Raw genomic sequence first — 27,265 nt, 5'->3', positions numbered from 1 at the left:
GAAGTGCCGGGCATGCCCAACCGTGGGGGCATGTTGTGAATTCATTCATATCACAAACCCTGGTTGTTACTTTGAGAATTGTGTATAAAATTGGCTAAATAAATATCTTGCTTGTAACAATTTCCTGGCTTATCCTAATAGTCTGGGAGGAGCATAGTAAGTCTGGAAGGACCGAAATGTTGACCTTTGCACTTACACTAGCTGTTACTTTAAGAGGGCCGTTCAGCATCTCTGAAGCCCAATTGCCTTATCCACCAAATGGGAGCATTATTGCTCATCCCACTGCCAGTCAAGGGTGGTGCAACCAAACAAAACGACTTACGTGTAAGCACCGGGAGCAGTATTAGCATGATACCCCGTGATGATAACTTTCCTGAAAAACAGAAGTTAACTGGAAGAAACTGAAAAGCTCACAAACTCCCCCACCAGCATGTGGAGCAGGCACTCTTGAAAGAACATTTTTCTTCATGCCCATGTGAATAGATTTTGGACTTGACGTACATTGCTCCCAGTGTTCTTGACAGCATGCACACCCCTCCTTAATTCCTGTAGAAAATGTGAATCTGGTGGTAAATACAGAGAGATTGGATCAGGCAGATAAAGGAATGCAGGTGGCTTGTGATGCTGGGTTCCCTGCCTCCTGGTATTCTTGGGATCCAGGCTCATACTCTAGGAATTTGAGTCACATGTTTAGCTTGAAACCACACCTGCTCCTGACCGAAACCTCACAAGAACCTTGTTCTTCAGAAACGGGGTCAGGGACTGGTTGTTTGCACCATCTTGCCCAAACTCTTCAGCAAAATGAGAATGGGGGACATTCTATATAGAACAATGTACTATTACCCATGCCATGCTTTTACACACATGCTATCACACATGGCCAGCTTCTCGCTCTGATGTCCTTTCTACGCTGGGTCTCAGCAGGTCTCACGGGAGCTGTCCCGTGCAGTTTTCCTACTTGACATACATTTTAAAAATGTCTAAAAGATGCCATTGCTCTTTGTGTTGGTTGGTCAAATGCAGATTGCCTGATAATGTCACATGGGTTCTAAGGCTCTTCATCAGCAAAGGAAATTGCTAGCAATAAGCGGTTATTGACATTCTCTGACAAAGGAACCCGTGAGAGACACAAACCCAGGTGTTGTTTCACTGTCTCCTTCATGCCCCTCTGCAGTTAGTTCAGACTCTGCACCTGATTCTGAGGCTGGGACAGCCAAACTAACTGACATTTCCTGAAAATGGCACTGGGATCTAAGAGAATATTCTCCGTGAGCCCTCATACACACCCAACTGGTCCAGGCCCCTCTGCCTTACAGGCAAGGAAGCAGGTTGAGTGCAGAGGGATCCAGGCTTCGCAGATTGTTATTATTTTTAAGTTTTTGCTCTTAGTATATGTGGGGAACTGTGTGTGCCATGAAAGTCTCCTAATGGGCCTCCAGTAGGTTAAATGAGTCCCCAGAGTCAGATAGAAAACATTGTCTGATGATGGCAGTGAGAAATTGTCCCACACAGCCTAAGTAGTTAGCACTACATGAGCATTCTGTGCCGACAGGAGCTGGGACACTGTTAGGACAGAAAGCAAACAGACTAAGAAATGGCCCCTGCCTCTGAGGAACCTTTGCCTTACAGTGAACTCCTGCTGGAATATGCTAAGTCAGCAAAAAGGTGCCACAAATACTGACTGCAAAATACTAAGCGAAAAGGGATTGTATTTATACAATCTGTAGTTCTTGAGAAGTTGAGGCAGAAGGCAGGAGACAGCATATGTGTCCCCAGTGGACTGTTGAGGCTGCCACGGACACATGCAGCTGTGGATCCAAGCTCATGGGGTGGGGTGTGTGCCCACCTCTTGCTTATTGAATGGCCGCTGCATGCTGGGAATGGTCACACATCCTTGCAAAGACTGTTTTCTAGAAATGCTTCCTTTTCACCTAAATCTTTTGCTGTTTCTTTCCAGTGGCCCATCCTCAGGACCCTCACCACTCATCAGAGAAACCTGCCATTCACTGCCATAAATGTGGGGAGCCATGCAAGGGCGAAGTACTCCGGGTCCAGACCAAGCATTTCCATATCAAATGTTTCACCTGCAAAGGTACAGTACCTCCAGCATCCTGATGGGTGGCGTGCAGCCATCAATACAATACCTTCTGAATGCCACCCAGATCCCTGGGTGGTGCCTGAGCCTCCTGCTTAGCAGCATGTAGCCATCAGTACAGTCCTCTGAATGCCACCCCAGACTCCTAGGTGATATCCAAATGCTTTAAGAAGCTCTTAATTTAATCACTTCTAGTTTAGAAATAGATTAGACTTCAGGGGGACACCAGACCTTCTCAAGGCAAAGTCTTGGGGCATTTATTGAGGTCCTGTTGTATGATATTTTGTTTATGTTCAGACAAATAAAGCTTGCCTGGAGGTTAGAGGGCCACTAGTTAACCATAGAGGCCAGGCGGTGGTGTCACACACCTTTAATCCCAGCACTTAGGAGAAGGAAGCAGGAAGATCAGGAGTTCAAGGCCACTCTGGGCTACTTGAGATTGAACTAGTCTAAAAGAGAAACAGAGCAAGGCAGTGGTGATGCATGCCTTTAATCCTAGCACTATGGAGGTAGAGATAGGAATATAAGGTAGGTGGAGACAGGATCTTGGCCACATTTGGTCTGAGGATTCCTAGAGGTAAGAAGTCTCTAGTGACTGCTAGCTCTGCTTCTCTGATCTCCAGGCAAGCTTTATTTGTCAGAACACAGACAAAACATCACACAACAAGGTCTTGATCCTGGGGGGAGGGGATTTCTGAAAATACAATGAAATTTTTGAGATTTTTGTATTTCCATTTTCTTTTTCCTCTGTGAAAGAAGAGATTCCTAGTAAAGTAACGTTGCTGTCCATTATGTATGGAAGGAAGGACTGGAAAACTTTAACTATGAGATGCCCAGGGCTGGAGAGATGACTCAGTGGATAGGAACACTTGTTGTTCTTACAGAGGACCCAGGTCAGTTCCCAGCACCCACGTGATGGCTCCAACAACCATCTGTAACTCCAGTTCCATAGGGTCTGACACCCACTTTTGGCCTCAGTGAACACACCAAGTATATGCTTCATATATACACATGCAGACAAACATTCATATACATACATTTTTTAAAAAGGTCCTTTTAAATGAAAGATTGGCTGCTAAGTCACTGTGTGTGTGTGTGTGTGTGTGTGTGTGTGTGTGTGTGTGTACTCACACATGTCAAGACATGAAAATTTAGCCTTATACAGAAAGGTAACTCTAATCCAAATGATCTCAACACCATTGTTCATGAGGCCATGTCCTGTAGCTCACACAAGCTGGCTAGTTTGTCTGGGTGCTCTGAAATGCCATATCAGTGTAGTTCAGGGGAAGGAGAGTACTTGGCGTAGGGAGAGAGGAGCATGAGTTTCTGAGTCTGCTCCCTGGAGTCACTTTGCACCTCCCTGTGCTCGACACCTTGTTCTTAGACATCAGGCTTCCCTTTGAGCATCCTAGGTGCACACTCTGCACTGCCTCCTAAGCTACCTGCCATACAATTAAATTTATTTAAAAGAAGTGTTCTGATGTACATGTTATAGACAAGGGTTATGTGATCCTTCTTTTTAAAAATGCCTTCTGGAGTAAGTATGGCCAGCTGGAGTTTTCATACAGCCCACACTGATCTTTAGGAAGCATGGACCGTTCCCAGGGTGCCAAGTATACAGCTGTATCATAGAGCCTGAGTCCTGACACACCAGTAAGCTCTGTGATCTCAGGCAAGTCACATGTCTCTCTGTGGCTTAGTACCATATCTATAAAATAAACATACTGGACCATGTGCTATCACATCACCTCAGATATGAAGTCTGCATCTGCTATATACAGGTAACTGTAAAAGTATATGGTACAGAACCTAGAGGTGCTAGGCTTCCTATAGAGCATGTCTGAGAAACTGGTTTCTGGTTCCACTCAGTTTGAGAAACTTGGAGTCAGCATTTTTTTTTTTCAAATTTTTGCCCATGAATTTCCAGAGACATGACCTCAAGAAATAGATAAGAAATGAAATAAATACGACATGTAAATGACTGCAGCCATGTGTGTGTCTGATATTTCTAGTGGACTTGGACAGTGTTAGCCTCTGACCTGGGAAGTCAGTGTGAAGTACTTTGAGGGATTCAAAGACATAGTCCCCTGAGGATTCCTTGGTTTTCTTATTTTCTAGTTTAAATCCAATGACTGAACATAGCTTCTTCATGTTGGAAATTGTGCCTTGTACATTGATTCATGCCCTAAATGTGTTCCTGCAGCGCTGAATTTTTTCCGTAGACTGAATTCTATTTTTAAAGCATGTGCTATTTCTTAGGAATTATTTGGCAATTTAACAAAAAGTTGCTAAGACAAAGAAAGTCATCTATTCTCGTCAGTTTGTGTCTTCCCTCACCTCGTCTGGCGGTGTGTGCTGTCTTGGATCCCAACCCTCTGGGCTTCATCTTCTGCTACCAAAGGTGGTCAAAGCTTCCATATCGTAACAGCACCCAAACATTCTAGAGATGCATCGTCAGCACTCAAAGTCATGTGTGCAACTCAAAATTTTCTAATAGTTGTGTTAGAAAGGTGAAAAGGGAAAAGTACACTTCATTTTCATACTATATTTCATTTAGCTTTCTGTGTCAAAATAATATTTTAATTAACATACAGTCATTGAGCTATCTGGCTTCTTTTCACCCTAGCTTAACACATGTCAACTTGGACTCCTCCTGTTGAGTGTGCTCAAAAGCCACCTCTGGGTATGTGGTCACCACTGGACAGCACAATTCCACAGATCCCTGGAAGCTTTCATTCTTGTGCTCTCTCTCTCCAAATTCTTTCTGGTGTCAAATCCTTAGACTTCCTGTAGAAGGCTAAGTGTTGCTTCAGCCCACACTGGCCATCATTCTTCCTCTGTTTCCCGACTACCACTGGCCCCAGGCAGTGTGTGTGTGTGTGTGTGTGTGTGTGTGTGTGTGTGTGTGTGTGTGTAGCAGATTTTGCTGAGTATCTGGAGTGATGGAGAGAGGTTATGGTGTGAAATGGTGTGGGGCAGGTGACAGCCGCCATCAGGCTATCTTTAGCTCAGTGACCGTCTCATTGATCAGGACAGTCCTCTACCTCTTTATGCTTTACTCCCTTCTCTTCTCTTCTTTCTTGAATTTTTAGTAAAGTGTTTTATGTTAATGGACAGTTTTGCCTTCATGTGTCTGTGCACCACCACAGGCATGCAGTGCCCACGGAGGCCAGGAGAGGGCATCAGATCCCCAGAACTGGAGTTCCAGACTGTGTAAGCCACCACGTGGGTACTGGATATTGAACCTGGGTCCTCTGGAAGAGAAACCAGGGCCTCACCCATTGAGCTATCATCTCTCCTCTCCTCATTCTTTTATTTTTTTCAATTAAAAGACTGTGTTTTTAGAGCAATTTTATACTTATAGAAATAAGAGAAAAAGCATCTTGTTCAAGCAGGGCCATTTTTTCATCTGCTACCTTCTGGTAGGGTTAAATAACTCTCCACAGAGATGTCCCAGCAACCCCTGAGATCAGAATGAGGGGTGTGTGGGTGGCAGCAGGACCACCTCTGGACTGCTGCCTTCCCTGATGCTCCTGACCACAGCCAGTCCTTACACACCAGTTTCCTGTTTTCCCAGCTACAGCTGTGCAGTTCCTGGGATGGAAGATTCCAGGCCAGAGCACACACCAAGCAAGCAGGGATTTTGTCAAAGTCTGCTCAGTGCTGACTGTGGACTCTCACCCTCTGCCACAGTGCTGTCCTCCACACAGGCACATGCTCAATCCACAGAGCTTTATTTCTTGAGGACTGTTTCTACAATTAGGACTAAGATCCCCATGACAGAGAAGAGCAAAGATAATGATTTTTGCTTAAAAAAATGAAACAAATGGCCTTGAGAGAAGAGACCCTGACCCAAGGCCAAGCGGGTGACAGTGTGAGAGAGGGCGGCTGCTGGGGACAGGGGCCATACAGAGGGAAGAGCTGGACATTTAAGCAGAGTCCCTGGAGTTATTGGAAACAGATTTGGCCCAAAGATCTCTTAGTTCTCAGGGTAGCCAACCAGATCCAGGTTTTTTTCTTAATCCTTTAGAATTTTCTAGTATTGAAAAAAAAAAAAAAAAAAAAAAACAATGAGTCTAGGGTCTTAACCCTAAAAATATCCAAGAGAAACAATACTCATTATGATGACTAATATATCAAAATATTGAATAAAAATACCTACCATATAATGGAGCAGAGTGATAACTCGTAAAAGATACTTAGAAGTGGCTGGCACTGATAAATTTGTCCCTTCTCAGAAGCCATTCCTCCCAGAGAAGTAAGCTGCACAAATAACTAACAGCCCCCACCCGAGTGGAGGTGTTGGGGTTTCTGATTGTCCTGTACTCCATAGAGTCCAACCACATTGTGGCAATCAAGGGGGAAATGAAACTACCATCTCACTGGAACATTATCACAGATTGAATAGGGAGTCAAAGGAGACTTGGAAGCCACCACACTCTATGTAGGGAGATGCCACAGAAACAACACCATAGAATGAAGGAAAACAATGTTGTTCTGTTGCAGAATGATTGTGGACAGGTAACAGAAACGAAAAAGAAGAAGGGGAAAGTTACTGAGTGCTGACGAGGGCTAGGATGATGCAAGATCTCTCTGTATCATGGCTCCTCTTACTGTTTTTTGAACTAACCTTGTCTTACTCATCTGGTAGATAGTAAGCCCCTCCGAGGCGGACTGCCTTCTGTTTGGTCACTGCCCAATACCCGGCACTAGGGTTTGTGCAGTGCATAGTGAACAGTCAAGCATGGTGAAGTTCTTTGGCGCTTGTCTATCATAAATGTTGTGAGTGACACAGCCTGTTGACAGGGTTTTATCAAATGCTTGCTGCGATACAAGCCCTCTGATGGATTCTAGGCATAGACTTCCAAGAAGAAAGATACAAAGGCATCTGTCCACAGAGCCACCGCCAGCCTCACAGAGGCGGCCTGTGCAGAACGCACGCGCTTGGGCTGCCCTTCCCTTAGGGCGTCCTCTGTGCTCACTCGGGCACAGGTTCAGGGCTATTTTGTGGATCAATGGAAAACTGGTAAAACTCCAGAAATATGGAAGCAGTTTCTTATAACCCCCGACCCTGCCAAGAGCTGAGCCCAGGCTTTTAATACTAACTTGGGAGAATCATAGGCATTCAGACAAGGATGAGAAGGCAGGAAGAACCAGGGCTCAGGGACAATGGAGATACAAGAGCGAGCGAGCTCCTTACTGCAAGTGAGAAGCCAGATTCATGCCATATTCCTCTGGGAAAGCATAGGCCTGAGTGTTTGGAACTTTATATGTTGTAGCCTGTAACTGTGTTATTTTATCAAATCAATGTAATGCAGATCTTTAAAAATATTCATTTTTAAGTTCCAAACTGGAATAAGATAAGTGTACATAATTTCTCTGAAATATACTGTGCATATGCTCCAAATGAATGAATGAAATGTTTATCGTTAACTGATATACTAATTATAGATCATTATTCCTAAATTATTACCTTTAAGAAACTAAGACATGATTGAGGTTAATGTTTGGGAGTGGGGGAAAGAGGTTGTTTGTTTATTTTTTTATGCTTCCCAGCATGACATTTCTTACACAGTGAGAAAATTATTATCCTTAAGTTATTTTTTTCATTCCATCAAATGTCATGAAACCAAAGGTCTTTATAACATTTCAAGTCCTCAGGAGTATATCACCATTCAAATTTAATTATACTGTTTAATATCTCTTTTAAATACTCTCAGTATTTTTCCTCAGATTGTTTCTATGTAGGGAGATGCCACTGGCTTTTGACTTATTGCATTGCTGACACTTGCCTTTTCAAATAATTGTACTTATTCATAAGTGTGCTGACTTCAGAAGACATTGCGGGACTGGGGTTGTAGCTTAGTTGGTAGAGTGTATGCCGAGCATTTACAAAGCCCCAGGTTCAATCCCAAGTGATCTATAAATACATCATGGTGGTACTTGCCTGGTTATCCCTCAGGATTACATCCAGGACATAAAGGCAGAGGGATCAGAAGCTCGAGGTCATCCTCAGTGTACAGTGAATTTGAAGCTAGCCTGGACTACATGAGACTCTGTCTCCAATATTAAATTTTAAAAAGACATTAAGTAAATAGCAGACGTGAGTGAATAACAGAAAATGGCAAAGTTGGCACTTGACGCTGGGCAAGTATGGGAAGATGGATCCTGGCGTTGTGGTGGGACTCCTCTCTGAAAAGAGGAGGTGGTGGTTTTGGGAGTCCACCCGGTCACCTTGAAACTATGACATTATAAATGTCATCAAACATTTTAACTGCTATGGGATTTTACTCTGCCACTAATCACATGGAGTAGTGAAATTTTGGTAGCCATGTGAACGTGTCATGTAGGAGCTGACTGTGCCTGGGTGTCCCCCTTATTTTGTTTAGAGCAAGGATTGTAGATTTTATTTTTGTTTTTTACTATTGTATATGTCTGTATGAACATATGCTACATGAATGTAATGCCCACAGAGGTCAGAAGAGGGTCTCAGCTCTCCTGGGGCTTCTTAAAAACTGAGCCAACTTTCCATTCTCAAAGCAAAGGTTTTAGTTATGTCTAGTGAAGTATTTTACACCAAATGAGAGAAAAACAACAAAAATCAGATTCTTTGATAAATCTGCCAAGACCTTAAAGCTTTTTTCCACAGTTTCTTTTTTTTAAATACAAAAAGAGCCGGGCGGTGGTGGTGCATGCCTTTAATCCCAGCACTCGGGAGGCAGAGGCAGGTGGATCTCTGTGAGTTTGAGGCCAGCCTGGTCTCCAAAGCAAGATCCAGGAAAGGCGCAAAGCTACACAGAGAAACCCTGTCTCAGAAAACAAAAAGAAGGAGGAGGAGGAGGAGGAGGAGGAGGAGGAGGAGGAGGAGGAGGAGGAGGAGTTGGTGTGGCCTTTGATGGTGATGCAAGGGACATTTAGACATATCTTCAGAGTCCTGAGTACTATCGTCCTCAGCCTTTCCCACAGAGATTTACTGTTGGCCACGAAAACCAGAAAAAGTGTGTTTATGATGAACCTGGAGTCCGCAGGTAGTTTTCTGTTATTCCCAGGAGCTTCTGTAACTGAGTTTCACTTTAGGAATGTTGCAAGTATCAGAACCTTCAGAAAGGAGATGGGAAAAACCCATCAAAGTCATGCATTAGGAAGTCCCATGTGTCACACAGTTTGAAAGCTCCTGGAGATGGGTTTGGCCTGAACGCCTCTGAGCAGAGTTTCTTGTGTGATCCTACCCAAGCAACCCTGGTTCTGGTAGACAAATCAGGCTCCAGCCCTTCTCCCAAGCCTTGCTGATCAGCCCCTCTGCTGATGTTGGTGTTTCTAATCAGCTCCTGGGTTATGTGTGTCTATACCAGCCTTTGCTGGGCCAAAAACTTCTAGTTTAAATTGGTAAAGTGGTAGAGGGGAGGAAATGGAAGTTTATGAAAAGCAGGGTGGTGGTGGGGAACCATTTCAGCTGCTTGATCACACCATGGCCTTGTAAGCCTAGGAAATGCCCCAAAGAATTGGTATTCCAGAGTTGGGGGTTTAGCTCAGTGGTAGAGCACTTGCCTAGCAAGCACAAGGCCCTGGGTTTGGTCCTCAGCTCTGGCCAAAAGAAAAAAAAAAATTGGTATTCCACACCCCATAACAGCCTCATAACAATCCAGAATTCAGGTTTGAGATGGACTTCCAAGGGGAGACAGGGACATGCTTGATTGCTAATGCAGAGGCAGAAGAGGTCAGGGTACCCAAGTGTGCTTCTGAATTCTCAGACGCAAGGTCCCAGAATTCCCTCCCACACAGCTTCCCTGGGATATCCCAGTCCCAGTCTTGTGGTGTGGGACTGGTTGAAGGAGCTCTCAGATGGAAAAGAGGCAGGCTGATCTAGGGTTGTATAAGTACAGTTTGTTGAATGCCGTACAGACCAAACCATGGTCCTGAGAGACTGCCAGAAGAATTGAGTCTGCAATTTGGGGAGGAAAGATGAGCCTGTATATGGTTTAGGACAGATGTGGCATCATCTTTGCTGGGCAGTACTGGGTTTATTCAGGCGAATATCAAAGATCTAGGGACACCTATGGCACCAGAGTCCAGCCGTAAAGCTCCACACACCACAGCGCCACTGTGGACTGGTGTCACTCAATACCACCACTAATAGTCCCTTATAGTAATTTGTCTACTTTTAGAGGTTTGTTAGAAAATGATGCTGAAGAATTGCATGAGGTTTTCTTGGGGACATTGTTACAGTTACAACTCAAGATGGCTGCAGTCCTATGATTTGGGATCAATCATTCCTCTCTGCTATGAGTTCAGGGTGGAAGGCTGAAATCAAGGGATTAGTAGTGACAGGAACTTTGAGCTACTTTATCAGCATTTATGAATCCTGATCATAAATGGTAACATTGGTTTATTCAACAAATACTTTTAGAGTGCTTAGCTGCTCAAAACTAGGTTCCATGTGATTAAGTTCCACATATGAATTAGGACTTGTCTGTGCCTTTGTGGGGTGTTAATCAGAAACTCATATGATCACGCAAATGCGACTTAACCATCATGACTGGTAAAACCAAGGAACAGTGTCTAGAGCTGTATGAGAGATGCAAACTCACTGCCCGAGGGCTGTCACAAGTTTCTCCTGACAAAAGCAACTTTAAGGAGAAGGGCTCACTTAGGCTCAGGTTTCAAGGTCCAGGCCAGTACAGTGGGGCAGTGAAGGAAGCAGGAGCCTGAAGCCCTTGGTCACATCATGTACAAAATCTGGAAACAGATTGATGAGTGCATTTTATATTTATGTGGTCATGAGGCTTGGGGACAAGAGGTGAAAGCTTGTGAGTTAAAAGGGAAGACTTTGAGCTCCTGAGGGATGGAATTGTTACTGGGTAGGAGCCTTGACCTGGAATCCTCTGGGAAGTGGGCCTCTGAGCATGCCTTGGGGAGAGTATCTTGATTGTATTAAGCGAGATTGGAAGGGCTCACCCATCATGGGTGGCACCAGTTCCTGGATCCTGGGCTGTCTACAGTGGAAAAGAGAATTGAAAGGCACCATGTATTCATTCATCCTTCCCTGAACAGGAAACAGAGGCCAGAGAGTATGCGTGTTTGTGGCAAGGGCAGGGATGGGTGGTAAAGAAGGCTCCTGCTGTTCAAATCTTAGATGGTCTTTTAATAAAAAACCCAGATCCAGATAACAGCATGAAAGCTGAAAGATCAGAGAAGCAGAGCAGCCAACCGCTAGTTCTCAACTCTATGAAATCCTCAGCCTAAAGAGAGTGAGTTCCTATTTCCTCACACCATATATATCTTTCTCTGCCCAAACATCACTTCCTGGGATTAAAGACATGTGTGCTTCCCAGTACTGGGATTAAAGGTGGCTTTGAACTCACAGAATCCAGATGGATCTCTGCCTCCCAAATGATAGGATTAAAGGTGTGTGTGTCACTGTCTGGCCTCTATGTCTAATCTAGTGGCTGTCGTGTCCTCTGATCCTCAGGCACGTTTATTAGGGTACACAATATATCACCACAGGCTCCTCCATTCACTGCCACCTCCAGGAAGAAAAACTTTGAGTTGCCATGAAAAAAACAAACTAAAAACAAAAAACAAGACAACACAGGCTTCATTATTCCGAAGAGCAGATTTCCTTTTTTTTTTTTTTTTTTTTTTTCTTATAACTAAAAATCACTTCATTTTTGCTAAGTAAGCCTGGAAATACTGACACAAGACCTTCACATCCTGGCCATGTGAAATACAGAGCATCCCTCACCTATCAGGCCACAGTTCTGGGCTGCAGAGGGTTAAAAGGTCACTATAGCAGTTACTCTTTTTGCCATCACCAAGTACCTGACAAGTAGGGCATCAGGCCATCACAACAAGGGGAAGGTGGCCAGAGCATGAGGCAGCTGCTTACAGTATCCATAGAAATCAGACAAGAAGTGGGCCCAAGCTATACAACCTCAAGGCCCATCCCTGGAAACTCACGTCCTCCAGCAAGGCTGGAGCTCCTAAGGTCCCACAGTCTGGTAAGCAAGGGTTCAGATGCATTCCATATCCAACCACAACAGTTGTGTATCTGGGGAAACGGGGGTCTGTCAGGAAGGAATATGGTAACAAGTGTAACCAGGGCAGGAAGCAGGGTAGGTACAGGCGAGTGAGAGGCACATCTGCTCAGTCCCTGCAGAGCTTGTTGGTCTGGGGATGGGTCTAAGGGGGGGAGGGGGTGTGGACAAACGGTGTCCTTAGAGCATGCATGTTCTAGCAATAACCCTCCGGGACCAGAAAGAGGGTGCATGCTCAGTGTGGGCAGGAGGCATAGAGGACAGAGATAAGGACATCAATTTTTGGCACAAACTTTCTAATAGGAAGGAAACCATAGTGTTCTTCTTATCATTCAAAAGATGCCATTTTAGGGCCTGTAAGATGGCTCAATGGATAAGGGCACTTTTCACAAAGCACGAGAACCTGAGTTAGGTTCTCAGGACCCACATGGTAGAAGGAGAGAACCAATTCCCAGAAGATGGACTCTGACCTACACACACACACACACACACACACACACACACACACACACACACAGTATAATAAAAATTTAAGATGAAAGATGGTGCCTTAACATTCATTATAATAGCTTTATTTCTTTTCAAAGGAACAGAGCTAGTTTTCTGTTATTTTTAGTTATGTCATTTGAGATTTCTGAACACTGATTGTCTGTGGGAGATATCATATCATGTGAGCAATTCTCCTAAGGTAGTACTGGCAGGCGCCTTCCCATAGAACCACATTCCAGCAGACAATTACCACTTGGCCATGGATTAGAGAGTATGAAAAATGATATTTTGATAGCTTTTTTAAAAATCCTGTTTTTTTTTTCTATAATGTCTTATCAGCTGAGTCTGTCACATCAAAAATTCCTTCTGAGGGACTGGAGAGATGGCTCCATGAGAAAGAGCACTTGCTGCATAAATGTGGGAGCCTGAGTTCAGATCCCAGCACTCACCCAAAAGGCTGGGTGTGGCCACGAGAATTTGTAGCTGTGCTGACTGGCATTTTGTCAACTTGACACAAGCTAGGGTCATTTGGGAAGAAAGACTCTTATTTGAGAAAGTACCTCCATAGAAGTGTCCTATGGGCAAGTCTGTGGAGTATTGTCCTGACAACTGATTGATGTGAAAGGGCCCGACCACTGTGGTGGTGTTACCTGCTCAGGCAGATGCTCCTGGGTTTATAAAAAGCAGGCTGAGCAGCTGTGAGCATTGAGCCCATAGGAACAGCCCTCTGTGGCCTTGTGTCATTTCTGCCTCCAGGATCTGCCCTGTTGGGTTCCTGCCCTGACTTTCCTTAGTGATGGAGTGTGACTTATAATTAAAGCTGAAATAAAAACCTTTCCTCCTCGGATTGATTTTGATCGTGATGCTCATCACAGCAATAGAAACTCTAAGACTCCAGTACTGTATAAGTGAGAGGCAGAGGGTCCCTGGGCTTGCTGGCTGCCGGCCCAGCTTCAGATGCCGTGAGAGATCCTGCCTCGAAAGAATAGGAAGACAGTGACAGGGTAGAACACTCGGGTCTTCCTCTGGGCTAGGTGTGGGTGCATGAACACACACCTGCACACACAACACTGTACTCACATACATACAGGTGTGTGTGAGCACTCACATGCACATACACACATACACAGACACCTGCACACACAACACTATACTCACATACATACAGGTGTACATATACACTCACACACACCTTTTGAAGTGTTTATCTAAAACTATTAGATAGTGTTAACTGTAAGGTAGTGAGTTAGAATATCTTCTTAGGAGTTTGTTTTTTTAAAGATTGGGTTATGTGGAAAGGAGAATGTTCCAGCTCCAGCAGCACTTTTTGATGTTTTAAGGTTTGTCAAATGTTTCTGAGATCAGCATCATTCCATATGGAAATGTGCACTTACAGAATACAAAGCTTTTCATGGAGTAGAGGCTATAAAAATTGGAAGAAGGGAGGAGGCTTGGTTATTTAGGCTAAGCATTTCTGTGTTTGTTTAGTTAGTTTTCTTTAAAGTAAATTTCTATTATTTAAGAGATGGCTATACTTTTATTTATTTATCTGGAAAGTGGTTATAACGATGAACTTTTCTATTTTTTAGTGGGGTGGGCAGAGTCTTACTCTGTAGCCCAGACTGATCTGGAATTTGTTATGTAGCCCACCTAGTCTGTCCTCTAGCTCCTTCTCCTGCCTCAGCTCCCTGAGTTCCAGGTTGCAGGCATGAGCCACCATACTTGAGGCTGTGTGGGACTAGCAGCATCCACAGGGGAGGATGGGCTGGACTAGAAAGAAGGGCTGGTTCTGGGAAAGGGCCAGAGAATCCGATGGGAGAGCACAAGGAGAGCATATAGATTCAGAGGAGCTCATTGGAAGGTGTGATAGACTCCGTGGGAACCACTCCATGCTGGTTCAAATGGCATGCGTCTGTGGCCTTACCTTTTCCATGGGGTCAGTTCACAGAGAGACACAGAACTTTCTCTACAGCCTTCTCCATGCACCAGATTTCAGAGGAGGCAGAGATGTAACAGTTTAGTCAGAGATGGGGCGGAGGGGAGGGGCAGGAAAGATGCAGATCCAATATTCAAAGGTGTGGCCCACTGTGAGATTTAAATCCTGGGCATAAGCAAGGTCAGTCATTGTAAACATAGGTAGCTTCTCTCCCTCTCTCCCCACTTCCTTCCTGTCTTCTTCTCTTGACATCTCCTTCTCCCTCTCTCCTTTAGTGTTTGGTATCAAAACAAGGGCCTTGCACTTGTGAGGCCAGCACCCCTCAGTTGAGTTGTATCCCCACTTTCATCCATGCATTTCCTGTGCTTATTTCTAGTCCTAGAGCTTTATGTTAAGGTAACTTCTGCTATGGTAGAAGATTTTCATGTCAGTTTTTGAATTCTGGGTGGGTACCTTTGTTTCTTGACCTGCCTGTAAGTAATTTTGTTTGCATATGAAATTTTACAACAAATATTCTAAGATACTGTGTTGTCAATGATTTAGATGTATTAATAAACAGAGGTCCCAAAAGGGCCCCTTCTAACCAGGACTCTTATGACCATAGATACAAACTCTGAGTTAACTCCAAATCCCCAAAAGCATTCTACTATCTGGTTGACTTTGTGAGTGTCTTCTCTTCCCAGACATGATCATTGATTTTGATGTGCATTTAGAAGTCACTGAAAAGCGATTACAATCCAGTTTTGGGGCTTAGCATTTGAGTCCAAGCATTTGCAGAAGCTATTTCTGGCAGGAGCTGCCCCCGCACATCATTGTTGGTGAGCGTTGTGCAGCTATTTTGAGCCCTGAGCTACAGCGATGGCCCTTCTGAGCTACCTTTTGAGGTCCCTTCACACTCACTGCTCTGCGCCCAGCACTGACGGAAGTCTGAGTGGCGGGAAGACTGGTACAAGCTGCCTTCTCTGTCCTGATGAAGAAACACTGTGCAGAAAAATGATAAGACAGAATTCAAAGAAATCGCCAGAGGGGCTGCATAAGTGTGAGGGCCTGAGTTTAAACCCTAGGCACCCACGTAACCATGCAGGCCTATGACCCCACGAGAGCAGAGACAGGAGCATCATCAGGCTTGCTGGCTGCCAGCCTAGCTAAGGTTCAGCAAGAGACCCTGTCTCAGAGGAAGAACATGGAGAGTGATGGACAGGACCCCAGGCCTACTCCTCTGGTCTCTGAAGTGTGTGTGTGTGTGTGTGTGTGTGTGTGTGTGTGTGTGTGTGCACCACACACTCACAACAAAAAGAAGAGGAGGAAATCTGGGTGTGACTGCACACATCTATAATTTCAGCACTTAAGATGCTGAGGCAGAGGGATTGGTGTGAGTTCTAGGATAACCTGGGCTACCTAGAAAATTCAAGGCCAATGTGGACTTGCATAGGGGAGACTCTATCCCCCAGAAGCAAATAGTAAAAGTAAATTAAAATTTGATTAAAGTAGGTGGAGGAAGAGGACAAGAAACATTTGTTATTCACAATGATAATCCAAGAGTGATGTGTGTGTGTGTGTGTGGGGGGTGTCCTGTTCCCTTGGCTCCATCGCATGAGAGTCTCCACATGTGGCTACCCAGGAAGCAGTGATGCTCTGTACCGGGAAGGGTAGAATAGGCTTTGTTAGGTAAAGTACCATTTCCAGAGCTCATAGCCTGTGTGCTCATAAAGGAGAGAGAGCCACCTGGGTTCTATGTCCCTGCCTCATGGGGGCAAGCTCAGAAAGGCCCCTCATGCCCTGCCTTGTGGGGTCTTCCTCTTTTTTTTTGTGTGTGTGGCAGGATTGGGCATTGAAGCTAAGGTCTCACATATACTGGGGAAGTGTTCTGCCACTGAGCTGCAGTCCCAGCTCTTCATGTCCTGTGATGGGCTGACTAGACAGCCAGCATCTTTCCTTGAAAGTAAAGAGAGGATCCCCCAAAGGCTGCTGGTCCCCCGTTAAAATTCCTGAAGATCACGTTTTCTAGGTCTGCTCTTACTGCAATGAAGTGGCCAGGCTCACTTGCAAACAGCAGCCTGCAGAGAGAGGGCAGTCTCCAGCTGCAGATGGGGAAAGGTCTTTGGCCTGATGCTCCTGGACCCACCTTCAGGCAGGTTTAACTCGGACCCTGTTTGCAAAACATTGGCGGTATGAAGCCTTGACCTTGGTGGCACGTCAAGGGGATGGGTTTGCTGTGGCATCAGATGGAGCTGCTGCCTCGAGAAGGCTGGAGGTGTTTCGGCAGCCCTGCTCACGCCACTGAAGCACGGTTCTGCTTTCTGCCAGGCCTGCCGCCTCCACACTCTGTTCCCCTCCCGTTCCATGGTATTTTTATGGTCCAGGCAGCTCTTGTGTTATTTTAAGGTTTAAGCTTTTTAAAAATGTGCCTGTTACTAATTTCACAACTTTTATGTAAAAATTTTTGGATGTACATGTCCCCACTCACCCGGTAAATTTTACTCGGAGGTTTGTGGAGTGGAATTCAAGAGCGCAACGTCAACAAGGTCCAAGCCTTCGAGACTGGGAAGCAGGGCGGGCTCAGTGGGATTGAAAGTGAGAAGTGCCTTCATAATTGATCCTGGAAAAAGGCTGTGAGCCGCTGTGCGGGCAGACGGGTTTTAATGAGAAGAATCTGTGATTTTCCTTAGAATTATGTTAAAGTTAGGTTAATATGCATATTTCCATTTGAATTTAACCTCACCAACTGAGATTTTTGTGATCATGAAGATGTAAAATATTTGCTTTGTGCTTTCCTTTAAAAGTACTGAAGCTCCTTTAAAAGCAAAATAGTGAAGGGCCAATGAGATGGCAGTGTTAAAAGCTACCTGCCCTTTGAGCCTCAGGATCTGGTGGAGGGTAAGAGCCAGCTCTCCCAAGCTGCTGACCTGCACACATGTTGTGGTATGTACATATGCATGTACACAAAATAATAAAACAGTAATAATGGGGCTGGAGAGGTGGCCTAACAGTTAAGAGTACTTGATGTCCTTCCAGAGGATCATGTTCAGCTCCCAGCACCCATGTCAGGTGGCTCACAATTGCCTGTAACTGGGGGCCAGACTCTCTCTTCTGGCCTCTGTAGGCATCCACATATGTGGCGTGTGTGTGTGTGTGTGTATGTGTGTGTGTGTGTGTGTGTGTGTGGTGTGTTTTAAAATTCTGAAATCCATTTAATATTCACTTTCAGATACTTTGGGTAAAAAGTGTAACTGCTGAGTCAGAGGGCAATGTCTATGACTATCCACCAAACACAGCATGAGTGTGTCAGGACAGATACTGTTCATTAGCGAGGGACCCTGCAGCATGGTACAGCTGCTTGTAAGGAGAACGAGAGGCATAGGGGTGTGGGCCTGTCAACCAGACTGTCACAGACGGCTGCGGGAGGATGGGGGAGTGGATGGCTGGTGGGGAGTGGGTGGCGGGAGGGGGTGCTGACCAGGCTCCCACGGGATGAGAAGACCGAGTGCTGGTCATCTGAATCGCCCCTGAACAGAAAAGGCACCAAAATCCAAAGTTTGGGCCTTTAGTCAACAGTAAAAGCTTGTCAAACACACGGTTCCTGCATAATAAAATGACCCTGTGAGCTCCTAACTAAATGCCCCAGGTTGACACTGCAAGAATGTGACTTCTTCCCTTTGCTTTGTGACCAAGTTTTTGATAGTTTTTTAAAAAGATTTATTTATTTTCACTTTATGAGTGTTTGCCTATGTGTATGTATGTGCGCCACATGGGTGTAGCACCTATGGAGACCAGAAGAAGGTATCTGATACCCTGGAACTGGAGTTACAGATGATGTCAGCCCTCCTGTCGGGGCTGGGAACCAAACCTGGATCCTCTGAAAGAGAAGTAAGTGCTCTTAGCCACCAAGCCATCTCTCCAGCCTTGAGCCCAGCTTCTTCTAATTATGGAAAAATCATTTTATTTTTACTTTATGTGTGTGGTGTTTGCCTACATGTATGTTTGTGTACCACATGTGTGCCTGGTGACTGAAGAGGCCAAAAGAGAACACTGGATCCCCCAAAACTATAGTTATAGATTGTTGTGAGGTACCATGTGGGTGCTGGGAATTGAACTTAGGTCCTCTAGCAGAGCAGACAGTGCGTTTAATGGCTGAGCTGTCTCCCCAGGCCCCTACCCCAAGTTCTTAATACACTATTATCTTAAATGTGAGCATCCACTGATGTGTGTGTGCGTTAAGAAATTAGGTTCACTGAGGCAAGGAACAGAGTGGGGGTGTCCAGGGAACTGGAGGGTCCCGGGAAAGGTGTTCTTGCTTCATGGGCACTGAGTTTCAGCTTTTCAAAAGGAGGTCCTTTCCCTGAATCCTGTGGATGGATGGCATACACTACCACAACCGTGTGGATGCACATATGCCACTGAATTAAAGATGGTGATCAGATGTTCTATGCGTGTTATCACAACTAAAAGGAAATTTTTTTAAAGGGCCAATTGGCAGGTGTATGAAAGTTAATTCTTCACCTTCCTGAGAGAGTCAACATCATAGCCCTGCTTTGTGAGCTCTCTCGTGTATAAAACATGTGCAGAGGTCTCTAAACATGGAGTTCTTAAAGTTCTTTGCTTTGTGACCTTTGTTCTTATCACGTAGTGGTAAATCACCAGCGATGACTGGTCCAACCCGCTGTACTTCCGGCCCCGCTGACTCACTGAACCCTGATTTACTGTCTGACTACTCCACTGATGGGGACTTGGGTTGTCCTGGGTTCTTCAGTGAATTATTTCCTGACAAGACAAACACTGCTTCAATAAAATTGCTTCTGCCAGGTGGTGGTGGTGCACTCGGGAGGCAGAGGCAGCCTGGTCTAGAGAACAAGTTCCAGGACAGCCAAGGCTTATATACAGAGAAACTCTGTCTCATGAAACCATCAACCAACCAACCAACCAATCAATCAATGAGATTGCTTCCTTGCAGGAGGGCAATGCTAAAGCAATAAGTTAGGGAGAAGAATGGATCCCAAAGATGTTCACTGGGGAACTAGCCTGGCTGCTTGAAAATGTTGGTGTAAGAGAGAGAGAATGGACACTGCTGGAGACTTACTGAGACAGGGAGCAAAAGTCTCTCTCTCTCTCTCCCTCTCTCTCTCAGGAGCCTTTTTACAGGGTGGAAGTACCACAGAGGAGCTGAGAGGATGGGGCTGCTAGAAGAGGCTGTATTTTAGGTGGGCATGCTGTCTGTCTGCTACTCAGTTACTTTAACCATGTTCTAGAGCTTGCAGATCACAAACTATAGACCAGTGGTTCTCAACCTATGGGTCAAGACCCCTTTGCAGTCAAATGACCCTTTCACAGGGGTTGCATATCAGATATCTTGCATATCAGATATTTACATTAAGATTCATAACTATAGGAAAATTACAGTAATGAAGTAGCAATGAAAATAATTTTATTGTTGGGGGTCACCACAACAGGAAAAACTGTATTAAAGGGAGGTTGAGTATAGTTAGAGTTTTCCTGGTCCTGCCTGGCCCACAGTCAGGACAAATCTCTCTCACTTGCCAGTCCCGCAGCTGCTCAGACCCAATCAAGTAAACACACGGAGACTTATATTGTTTACAAACTGTATGGACACAGTAGGCTTCTTGCTATCTAGTTCTTCTATCTTAAATTAACCCATATCTATTAGTCTATAAGTTGCCACATGGCTCGTGGCTTACCGGTACCTTACATCTTGCTTCCCATGGCGGCAGGCAGCGGCTCTCTGCCTCAGCCTTCCACTTCCCAGAATTCTCCACTCTCCTTGTACCGCCTATATTTCCTGCCTGGCTACTGGCCAATCAGTGTTTTATTTATTAACCAATCAGAGCAACACATTTAACATACAGAACATCCCACAGTAGTTGAGAACCGCTGTTATAGACAAAGATCACTGCTTGAAGCTGATGTAGGTAGAGGTCTGTTCCTAAGGAGACCTTGTGATATATGGGGAAGAAAATGGTGTCTGGGAGTTTCCTCTGTTTAGTGTCCTTGAGGAGGAGACTGAACAGAGGGAGGAGGAGGAGATAAAAAAAAAAAAAAAAAAAAAAGAGGCTTCAATTGTGTCACCACCATCCAAATCTTAGGTGATGTCATGATGTTAAGTAGCTTCTAAGTTCAGCTGCATGGACTTTTCCTCTCATGATCTGGTGTGTGTGCCATAGACTCTTACCCCTTTAAACAGTTTGTCTTATTATCCAAGCCACCATTAACAATGATGCAGCTGTTGGGTAAACTGGCTTGGCTTTGAATTTGAGAGAAAAGCTGAATCGAGTCACAAAGGGCACAGTTTGTCATCTCTCAACTGTGCTGCAAAGTCATTTTGTAAGGCTATGTTAGGTTCTCAAAGTTGCAGTTTAATTAAAGAGAGTGTGTGTCCATTTCATAAAACCATGCCAGCCAGCCAGAGGAAGACACACCCCATGAGACTTTTAAAGGGTTCTCTTTAGCTCTGAAACGGGCTGTGTGGTCTGTATGAGCATAAAAGTCACCTTGGTTTTTTCATGAAGCATCTGTGATTTTTATTCCCAGCCCAGGTGACTAGATGAGAGCTAGGAGATGAGGAGTCTGAGGACACTGCCACTTCTCACAGCTATGAGAAACAAGTTTAAAGGAACAAATGAGTCATCAGAATTGCCGATGACTCCCAGAAGTGGAATTGGTGGAAACTTGCCAAGTATGAGGCAGGATTCAACTTAATTATACTGTATTATTCTCTGTATTATATTAGATGGCGTGTTTGCAGGTTCCTGAAAAAAGAATCCAAAAGAGTACAGATAAAGACTCTTGGCCATAAAGCGCACTGTAATATTGAAGGTGCACACCTAAAAATTCCCTAAGGATGACTTTCTGAGCATTCTGTGATGACTCCTACCTACCCCACCTGCCAAAGATGGTCTCTGCTGTAAGAATTTGTAGTCAGAGCTAGGCTAGTTCTTGAGCTCTTGGTGTGAGAACCTTGGATGCAGAAGAGATGCCCATAGTTATAGGAGGAGAAAGCCCTTCTGAGAATGTGATCACAGCATTATTTATAGGGTATGTGGTTTCCAGCAAATGGTCCCTGGCCATCAGCTTAGTTTACTTAGTTACAGTTTTCAAGAAGGAAGCCAGAAGCTTCGGTCTAAACAAGGACCAGTGAGTCCTCATGGAAAGCTGGTTTGTGGCTTTTGTGTCATCCTGGCTGATGGGGGCGGGGTGTGTGTTACTGAGGTCATGATCTTATTGTGCTAACATTGCTTCCTTAGACCCCAGTTCCTAACCTTTTCCTACTTTGAACCCTTAACACCTATGAAATTTTTATACTACTCTGAGTAGCTAAGTTTAAAATAAGTACATACATCAAACATTTACTGATAATAATCATAAAGAAATATATTTTAAAACAATTGTTATACATATATTTTTACCATTTATTGAAGTCTAAAGTGAATTTGTATACTAATAGGCTAGTATGCTTGTCTATTTTTAACATAAAGAATTAAATATTGGCTGAACATTTGAGCTGCAGGACAAAGAGCATCTTCAGTGTTTCTCAGAGTTCGTCAATATTTTGATTTTATAGTCATCAGTGCTGAGAATGCCAGGTTGCATAAATACATAGTACAAAATGGCAGAAGTGTTTTAAAGCCATTTCAGAAGTTATTGGAAATTCTGTCCTAATGTCAACCCAAAATTCTCTTAAGGGTTACAGCAACTGAATCAGGAATTAAAAAAAAAAAAAAAAAAACCACTCTAGAACAGTTTGATCCAAAGATATACTAATTTGATACTTACATGCTGAACAATGACAGTAGGAAAATGTCTTTATTTTCCATTATTACACCATTATATTTCTGTGAGAGCAGAAAACATTGTATGTACAGTAAAAAACAAAACAAAACAAAACAAAAACCCACTTCAATCCCTAACATACACAGTTGTGAACCTGAGCGAAGCTGGGTCACGCAGTGTGCATTTGTCCAGTGTGGCTGTTGGCAGGCTCTGGGCAAAGTGCATCTATTTTGTTCAGACTCAAGATTACAGGGAAGTCTTACACTGCACCGTGGGTGACTGCCATCTCAGACTCACTGCACTTTTGATTTTGAATTAATTTTTGGTTCTTATATGTTCATAAGTGTGTGTGTGTGTGTGTGTGTGTGTGTGTGTGTGTGTGTGTGTGTGAGAGAGAGAGAGAGAGAGAGAGAGAGAGAGAGAGAGAGAGAGAGAGAGAGAGAGTTTCTCTGTGTAGCCTAGCTGTCCTAGAACTCAATCTGTAGACAAGACTGGCCTTGAACTCAAAGAGCCACATGTCTCTGCCTCATGTTCAGAAAAGTTTCATTATTTCTAATTTCTTTTTGCAACCCCACCTTGAGTTATATGACCCCACTCATTTTAAGACTATTAATGAATCATGGGAACTAATCAGAGTAACCCTGTGTTCTTGAAATCCCTAGGAGGGCAGTGTAATGACCAAGCTCACTTTCTCCTGGCCTGAGGGTCTGCTCTACCTATTTATAAGAAATCAGAAAGGATTCTAGATGCTTTCCTGAGGCAGCCCTTCCTCCTAGGGGAGTCACCTAACCTTGGAATGCAGAAGCTAAGGTTGGAGAGGTCCAACTTTAGCTGTCGCTTCCCCGGCATCTGGCAGGAGATAACCGTTGTTGCTCTAGGCTTTATCTGTGGACAAGTTGTGACCTGCTTGGGTTTTGTCTGAACATGCAGATTAGTCCCAGGTCCCTGGCATCCCTACTTTCTACACCACATCTGTCATCCACAGCTGTGCAGTCTGGAAAGGGTTGCAAAACCCAGACCCAACCAAGTGTCCTCTTTTGCATGTCCTAAGATCATGAATGATGGTTTTCTGTTGGACTGACCCCTTTCCATCCCTCTCTGGCCTACCCATTTTCATTCCCCCTATATGACATACATAGGATCGGTGTGTCCCATTTGCCATACAGAGACAGTGCAAGCCCTGGCTGCTTGGGAGAAGTATTTCCAAAGTGTAAGAAAACAGTCACTGGAAACTTCAGCTGCCCCTGTTGCTATAGCAGGAATTTATTACTCAACCATGTTGGCCTAAATCAGGTAGCTGTGTGGACAAGCTGTGGGCACCTTTCCTAATGGCATTGCCAGGGACACCTTGACTGGCATCCAAGACAGCCCAAATGCACCATCAAAGACTGACTGATTGGCGCTGAATCTTAGACATACCACTGAGGCCATTGAGATGCAGCCAGTGGATTTTACTTGTATGAGATATTGCATAGCTCCTGGGGGAGGGGGCAGGAGAAAAAGCAAAGCCTGGTAATAAATAGCTCTTTGTGGCAGTCCCCTCCCCTACCCCAGAACTGCCGAGAGCACAGAGAGCCGCCAGCATCTGGCAGAAGGCAAATGCTGCTCAGAAATTTGGCAGGCGATGACCAGTTGTGAACTTGTCTTTCTACAGTGTGTGGCTGCGACCTGGCCCAAGGAGGCTTCTTCATAAAGAACGGGGACTATCTGTGCACCCTGGACTACCAGAGGATGTACGGGACACGGTGCCATGGTTGTGGGGAGTTCGTGGAGGGTGAGGTGGTCACTGCCCTGGGCAAGACCTACCATCCCAACTGCTTTGCCTGCACTATCTGCAAGTAAGTGGCCGTCTTTCCTGAGCCTCTGGCTCACTCCAACAGACAAATGCTGACTTCAGCTGCTAGAGCATCGCACAGCCTCCTCTGGTCCTGAGTGGTCCTGGGTGGTCCAAGGTCTTAAATTGCCCCTTCCCAACAGGTCTTCTTGCTGCCTACTCATTTTTGGTTAAAGTGCAGTATAGTTGGAAAACTTTATTTGTATCCTCTGTAAATCAATGTGACAGTTGTTAAGTGGCTGTACCTCGTGCATGAAGGGACTTCCAGACAGTGTGAGTAAAGACAACACAGTCAAAAGGGGACAGGGACAGTTGCTTGGAAGGAAAAAGCTCATTGGGAAATGCAGGTGATTATGTGGGCATGCTTCAGATGGCTTTTCTAGCTGGGTGTCGAGGTATGGACCTATAGTCCCAGAACTCAGAAGTGGGAGGGGGAGGATTGCTTGAGCCCAAGACCAGCCTAGCCAATATAGCAGATCTGAAGATGAAATGGTATCTTTACTGTAGTTTGGCAGTGGCTCATGGGTCAAATCATTAGTCCTTAGGGTTTGTTTTGTTGTTGGGGTTTTTGTTTGTTTGTTTTTGTTTTTTGTTTTGAGACAGGGTCTCACTAGGTAGCTCTGGCTATCCTAGAACTCACTGTGTAAACAAGGCTGGCCTCAACTCAGAGAGATCTGCCTGCCTCTGCCTCTCAAGTGCTGGGGTTGAAGGCTTGCACCACTATGCCCGGCTGTAGGTCTTTCTTTTAAAGAAAGCTTTATTGGCTGTTTTTTTGCATAGGGTTAGAACTTCTGTTAGGTACAGTAACAGGGTTGAGGAATTATGGCAGAGACCAAATGATCTACAAAACCTACAGAGACACTATCGCTGATTGCTGGGTATCTGTATAACACAGCTTAATGAAAACGATCAGTCTGAGGGAAGGGGGCTGGCATGGGAGGGGATACACTGTTGTGTTATAAAAGGAAGGTGGCTTTGACTCTCTGACTGGGCACACAGAATAAAGGCTGGTACCATAGAGGATCTGCTTTGAATGGAAATGGCGTCTAGACTCAGGCCAGGCCAGCTACACTCCAGGGGTACTGCACGTAAATGCACACTTGTTGTCAGGGCCTCACAAGAGCACTGGCTCAGCTGTGGACAGTGCCCCAAGGATCTTGCTTGCCTCACTCAAGTCCTGTCCCTGAGTGGATACCAAAGAACCCATGCTTGCTCTATGTGTTTATACATTCCTCAGAGAATGGACCAGAGGTTTGCTCAGGCTTGGTAAATGAGCATGAAGCAAGGGCCTCTTACAGCAGCTCCAGAATGTAATTTTACTTCTTAACAAAGTTCTAAGTTGGGTCGATGAAGCCTGCCTGGCCTGTGGATCCCTGCCTGTGGGCCCCTGCCTGTGGCCTCTCTATATGTCCAGTGGAAGAAATGGTACCACTTCAGAGAGGGAGCCACTGGTCTCTCAAGGACTTTTAACATTCAAAGCTGTGAGACTGTAATATTCCCATCCACACTTGATGATTGGTACCAATCACCTTGGTAGTATTAAGACCAGATGTACCTGTGAGTGTTTATTTTGGTCAATTACCAGTGTTAGGCTTTGGAGAGATGAGTTAAGGGGCTGCGAAAGTACATGCAGGTCAGGAAGCTTGGATTTGCACCAGACTGATGGCTTCTGACTCATTCATGTTGTCTGACCCGGTGAGTTCCACATTTCCTAATCGACAAAGTCCCACATTAGAAAATTCACATTGATGAAAAGCAATTGGTAACTTGACTTATTGAAAGTAAGCAATGGAGACCTAACATTCCTGCAGAAGGTGCAGCACGTGCTGTGTACTGAATGTCTAGCAGGAAAGGAACTTCCTTTCTGAAAAGGAGACTGATCCTGATTTTTAAATTTATTTTATTTTATGTGTATGAATGCTTTGCCTGCATGTAAGTGTGCCATGTGCATGTCGGATGCCTATGGAGGTCAGAAAGGGCATTGATCCCCTGAACCTGGAGTTAGAGATGGTTATGAGTGACCGTAGGGAAACCAGGAACCTCTGAGCCCAGGTTTTCTGCAAGAACAAGTGCTCTTAATCACTGAGCCGTCTCTCCAGGCTACCGGTTCTCACACAGATGTTTGTAGCAGCCTGTCCAATCACTTGTAGCTTAGGAGAGACTGGGGTCCCCAGTGCTTTGCAAATTCAGATGCCCAAAAAGGACAAAGTCTAACTTAGTATAGCTACCAAAATCCACAGGGGACCAAAAAAGGCTCCCATTCTCCTGTAAGCCATTCTTGTGAGGATGTGTCCCAAGCTTCAGTGGGAATCCATGGCATTTAAAATGTTGTTGTTGTTGTTGTTGTTGTTGTGTGTGTGTGTGTGTGTGTGTGTGTGAAGAATTTCCTTATGGAAGTGACTGCTCTGTGGGCCCTGAGAGGTGATTTGTGCAGACACTCCTCCACTGTAGAATGAACTAGATCATGCTACTGCCTAACCAGGGATCTTTCTTCTCTTTTCATCTCATAATGCAGCACGTGTGTTTGTTTGGCCCGCGACCAGCTGGCGGGCTTAGGCATGGTTACATTTCAAGCATTCAGGCTGGTGCGCCTCCAAGAAATCAATCTGCACTCGAGGGGGAGTGGGCAAAGGAGTAAGGAAAGAGAGTGAAATTCCTGGAATGACTTTGCGGGCAAATGTCTTTCTGTCTCCAGGCGCCCGTTTCCACCCGGAGACCGAGTCACATTCAATGGGAGAGACTGTCTCTGTCAGCTTTGCGCACAGCCGATGTCTTCCAGCCCTAGAGAAGCCACCTGCTCAAGCAGTAAGTGTCCCAGCAGCCAGGAGCAGAAGCACCTTCGTGGTCAGAGGGAGCCCAGGAAGACCTCCCTTTTGAAAATCCTGTTTGCTAACACCAAGTTTGGCCCTATCTAGGTCATTTTCCCTATGGAGAAACATCATGCAGTGTTTTCTAAAACCCAGGCAGAGGAGCGTCATCATTGGATCAAAGAGACCCAATGGAATTAGACATCAGGCTGTCCATTTTGACAGCCAACAAGGGAAAATAATTATGACACTTTACATTTATTTGATATTTGCTGACTACCCAAAATG

At 44.9% G+C, this 27,265-nt stretch overlaps 1 protein-coding gene across 11 annotated transcripts in view; it reads left to right on the top strand.

Annotated features, from left to right (window-relative positions):
* The window catches only part of Ablim1 (actin binding LIM protein 1), a 291,354-nt gene that overhangs the window by 156,635 nt on the left and 107,454 nt on the right, over window positions 1-27,265 (top strand). For all 11 annotated transcript variants that reach the window (XM_036173639.1, XM_036173682.1, XM_036173663.1 and 8 more), the window contains exons 2-4: window positions 1,958-2,092; window positions 23,991-24,174; window positions 26,866-26,975. In XM_036173639.1, the coding sequence (XP_036029532.1) occupies window positions 1,958-2,092; window positions 23,991-24,174; window positions 26,866-26,975 (429 nt within the window). The remainder of the gene's footprint in view (window positions 1-1,957; window positions 2,093-23,990; window positions 24,175-26,865; window positions 26,976-27,265) is intronic.

The sequence above is a fragment of the Onychomys torridus genome, chromosome 1 (assembly GCF_903995425.1).
Source record: "Onychomys torridus chromosome 1, mOncTor1.1, whole genome shotgun sequence".
Taxonomy (NCBI): Eukaryota; Metazoa; Chordata; class Mammalia; order Rodentia; family Cricetidae; genus Onychomys; species Onychomys torridus.
This window is presented reverse-complemented; position numbering and strand designations above follow the sequence as displayed.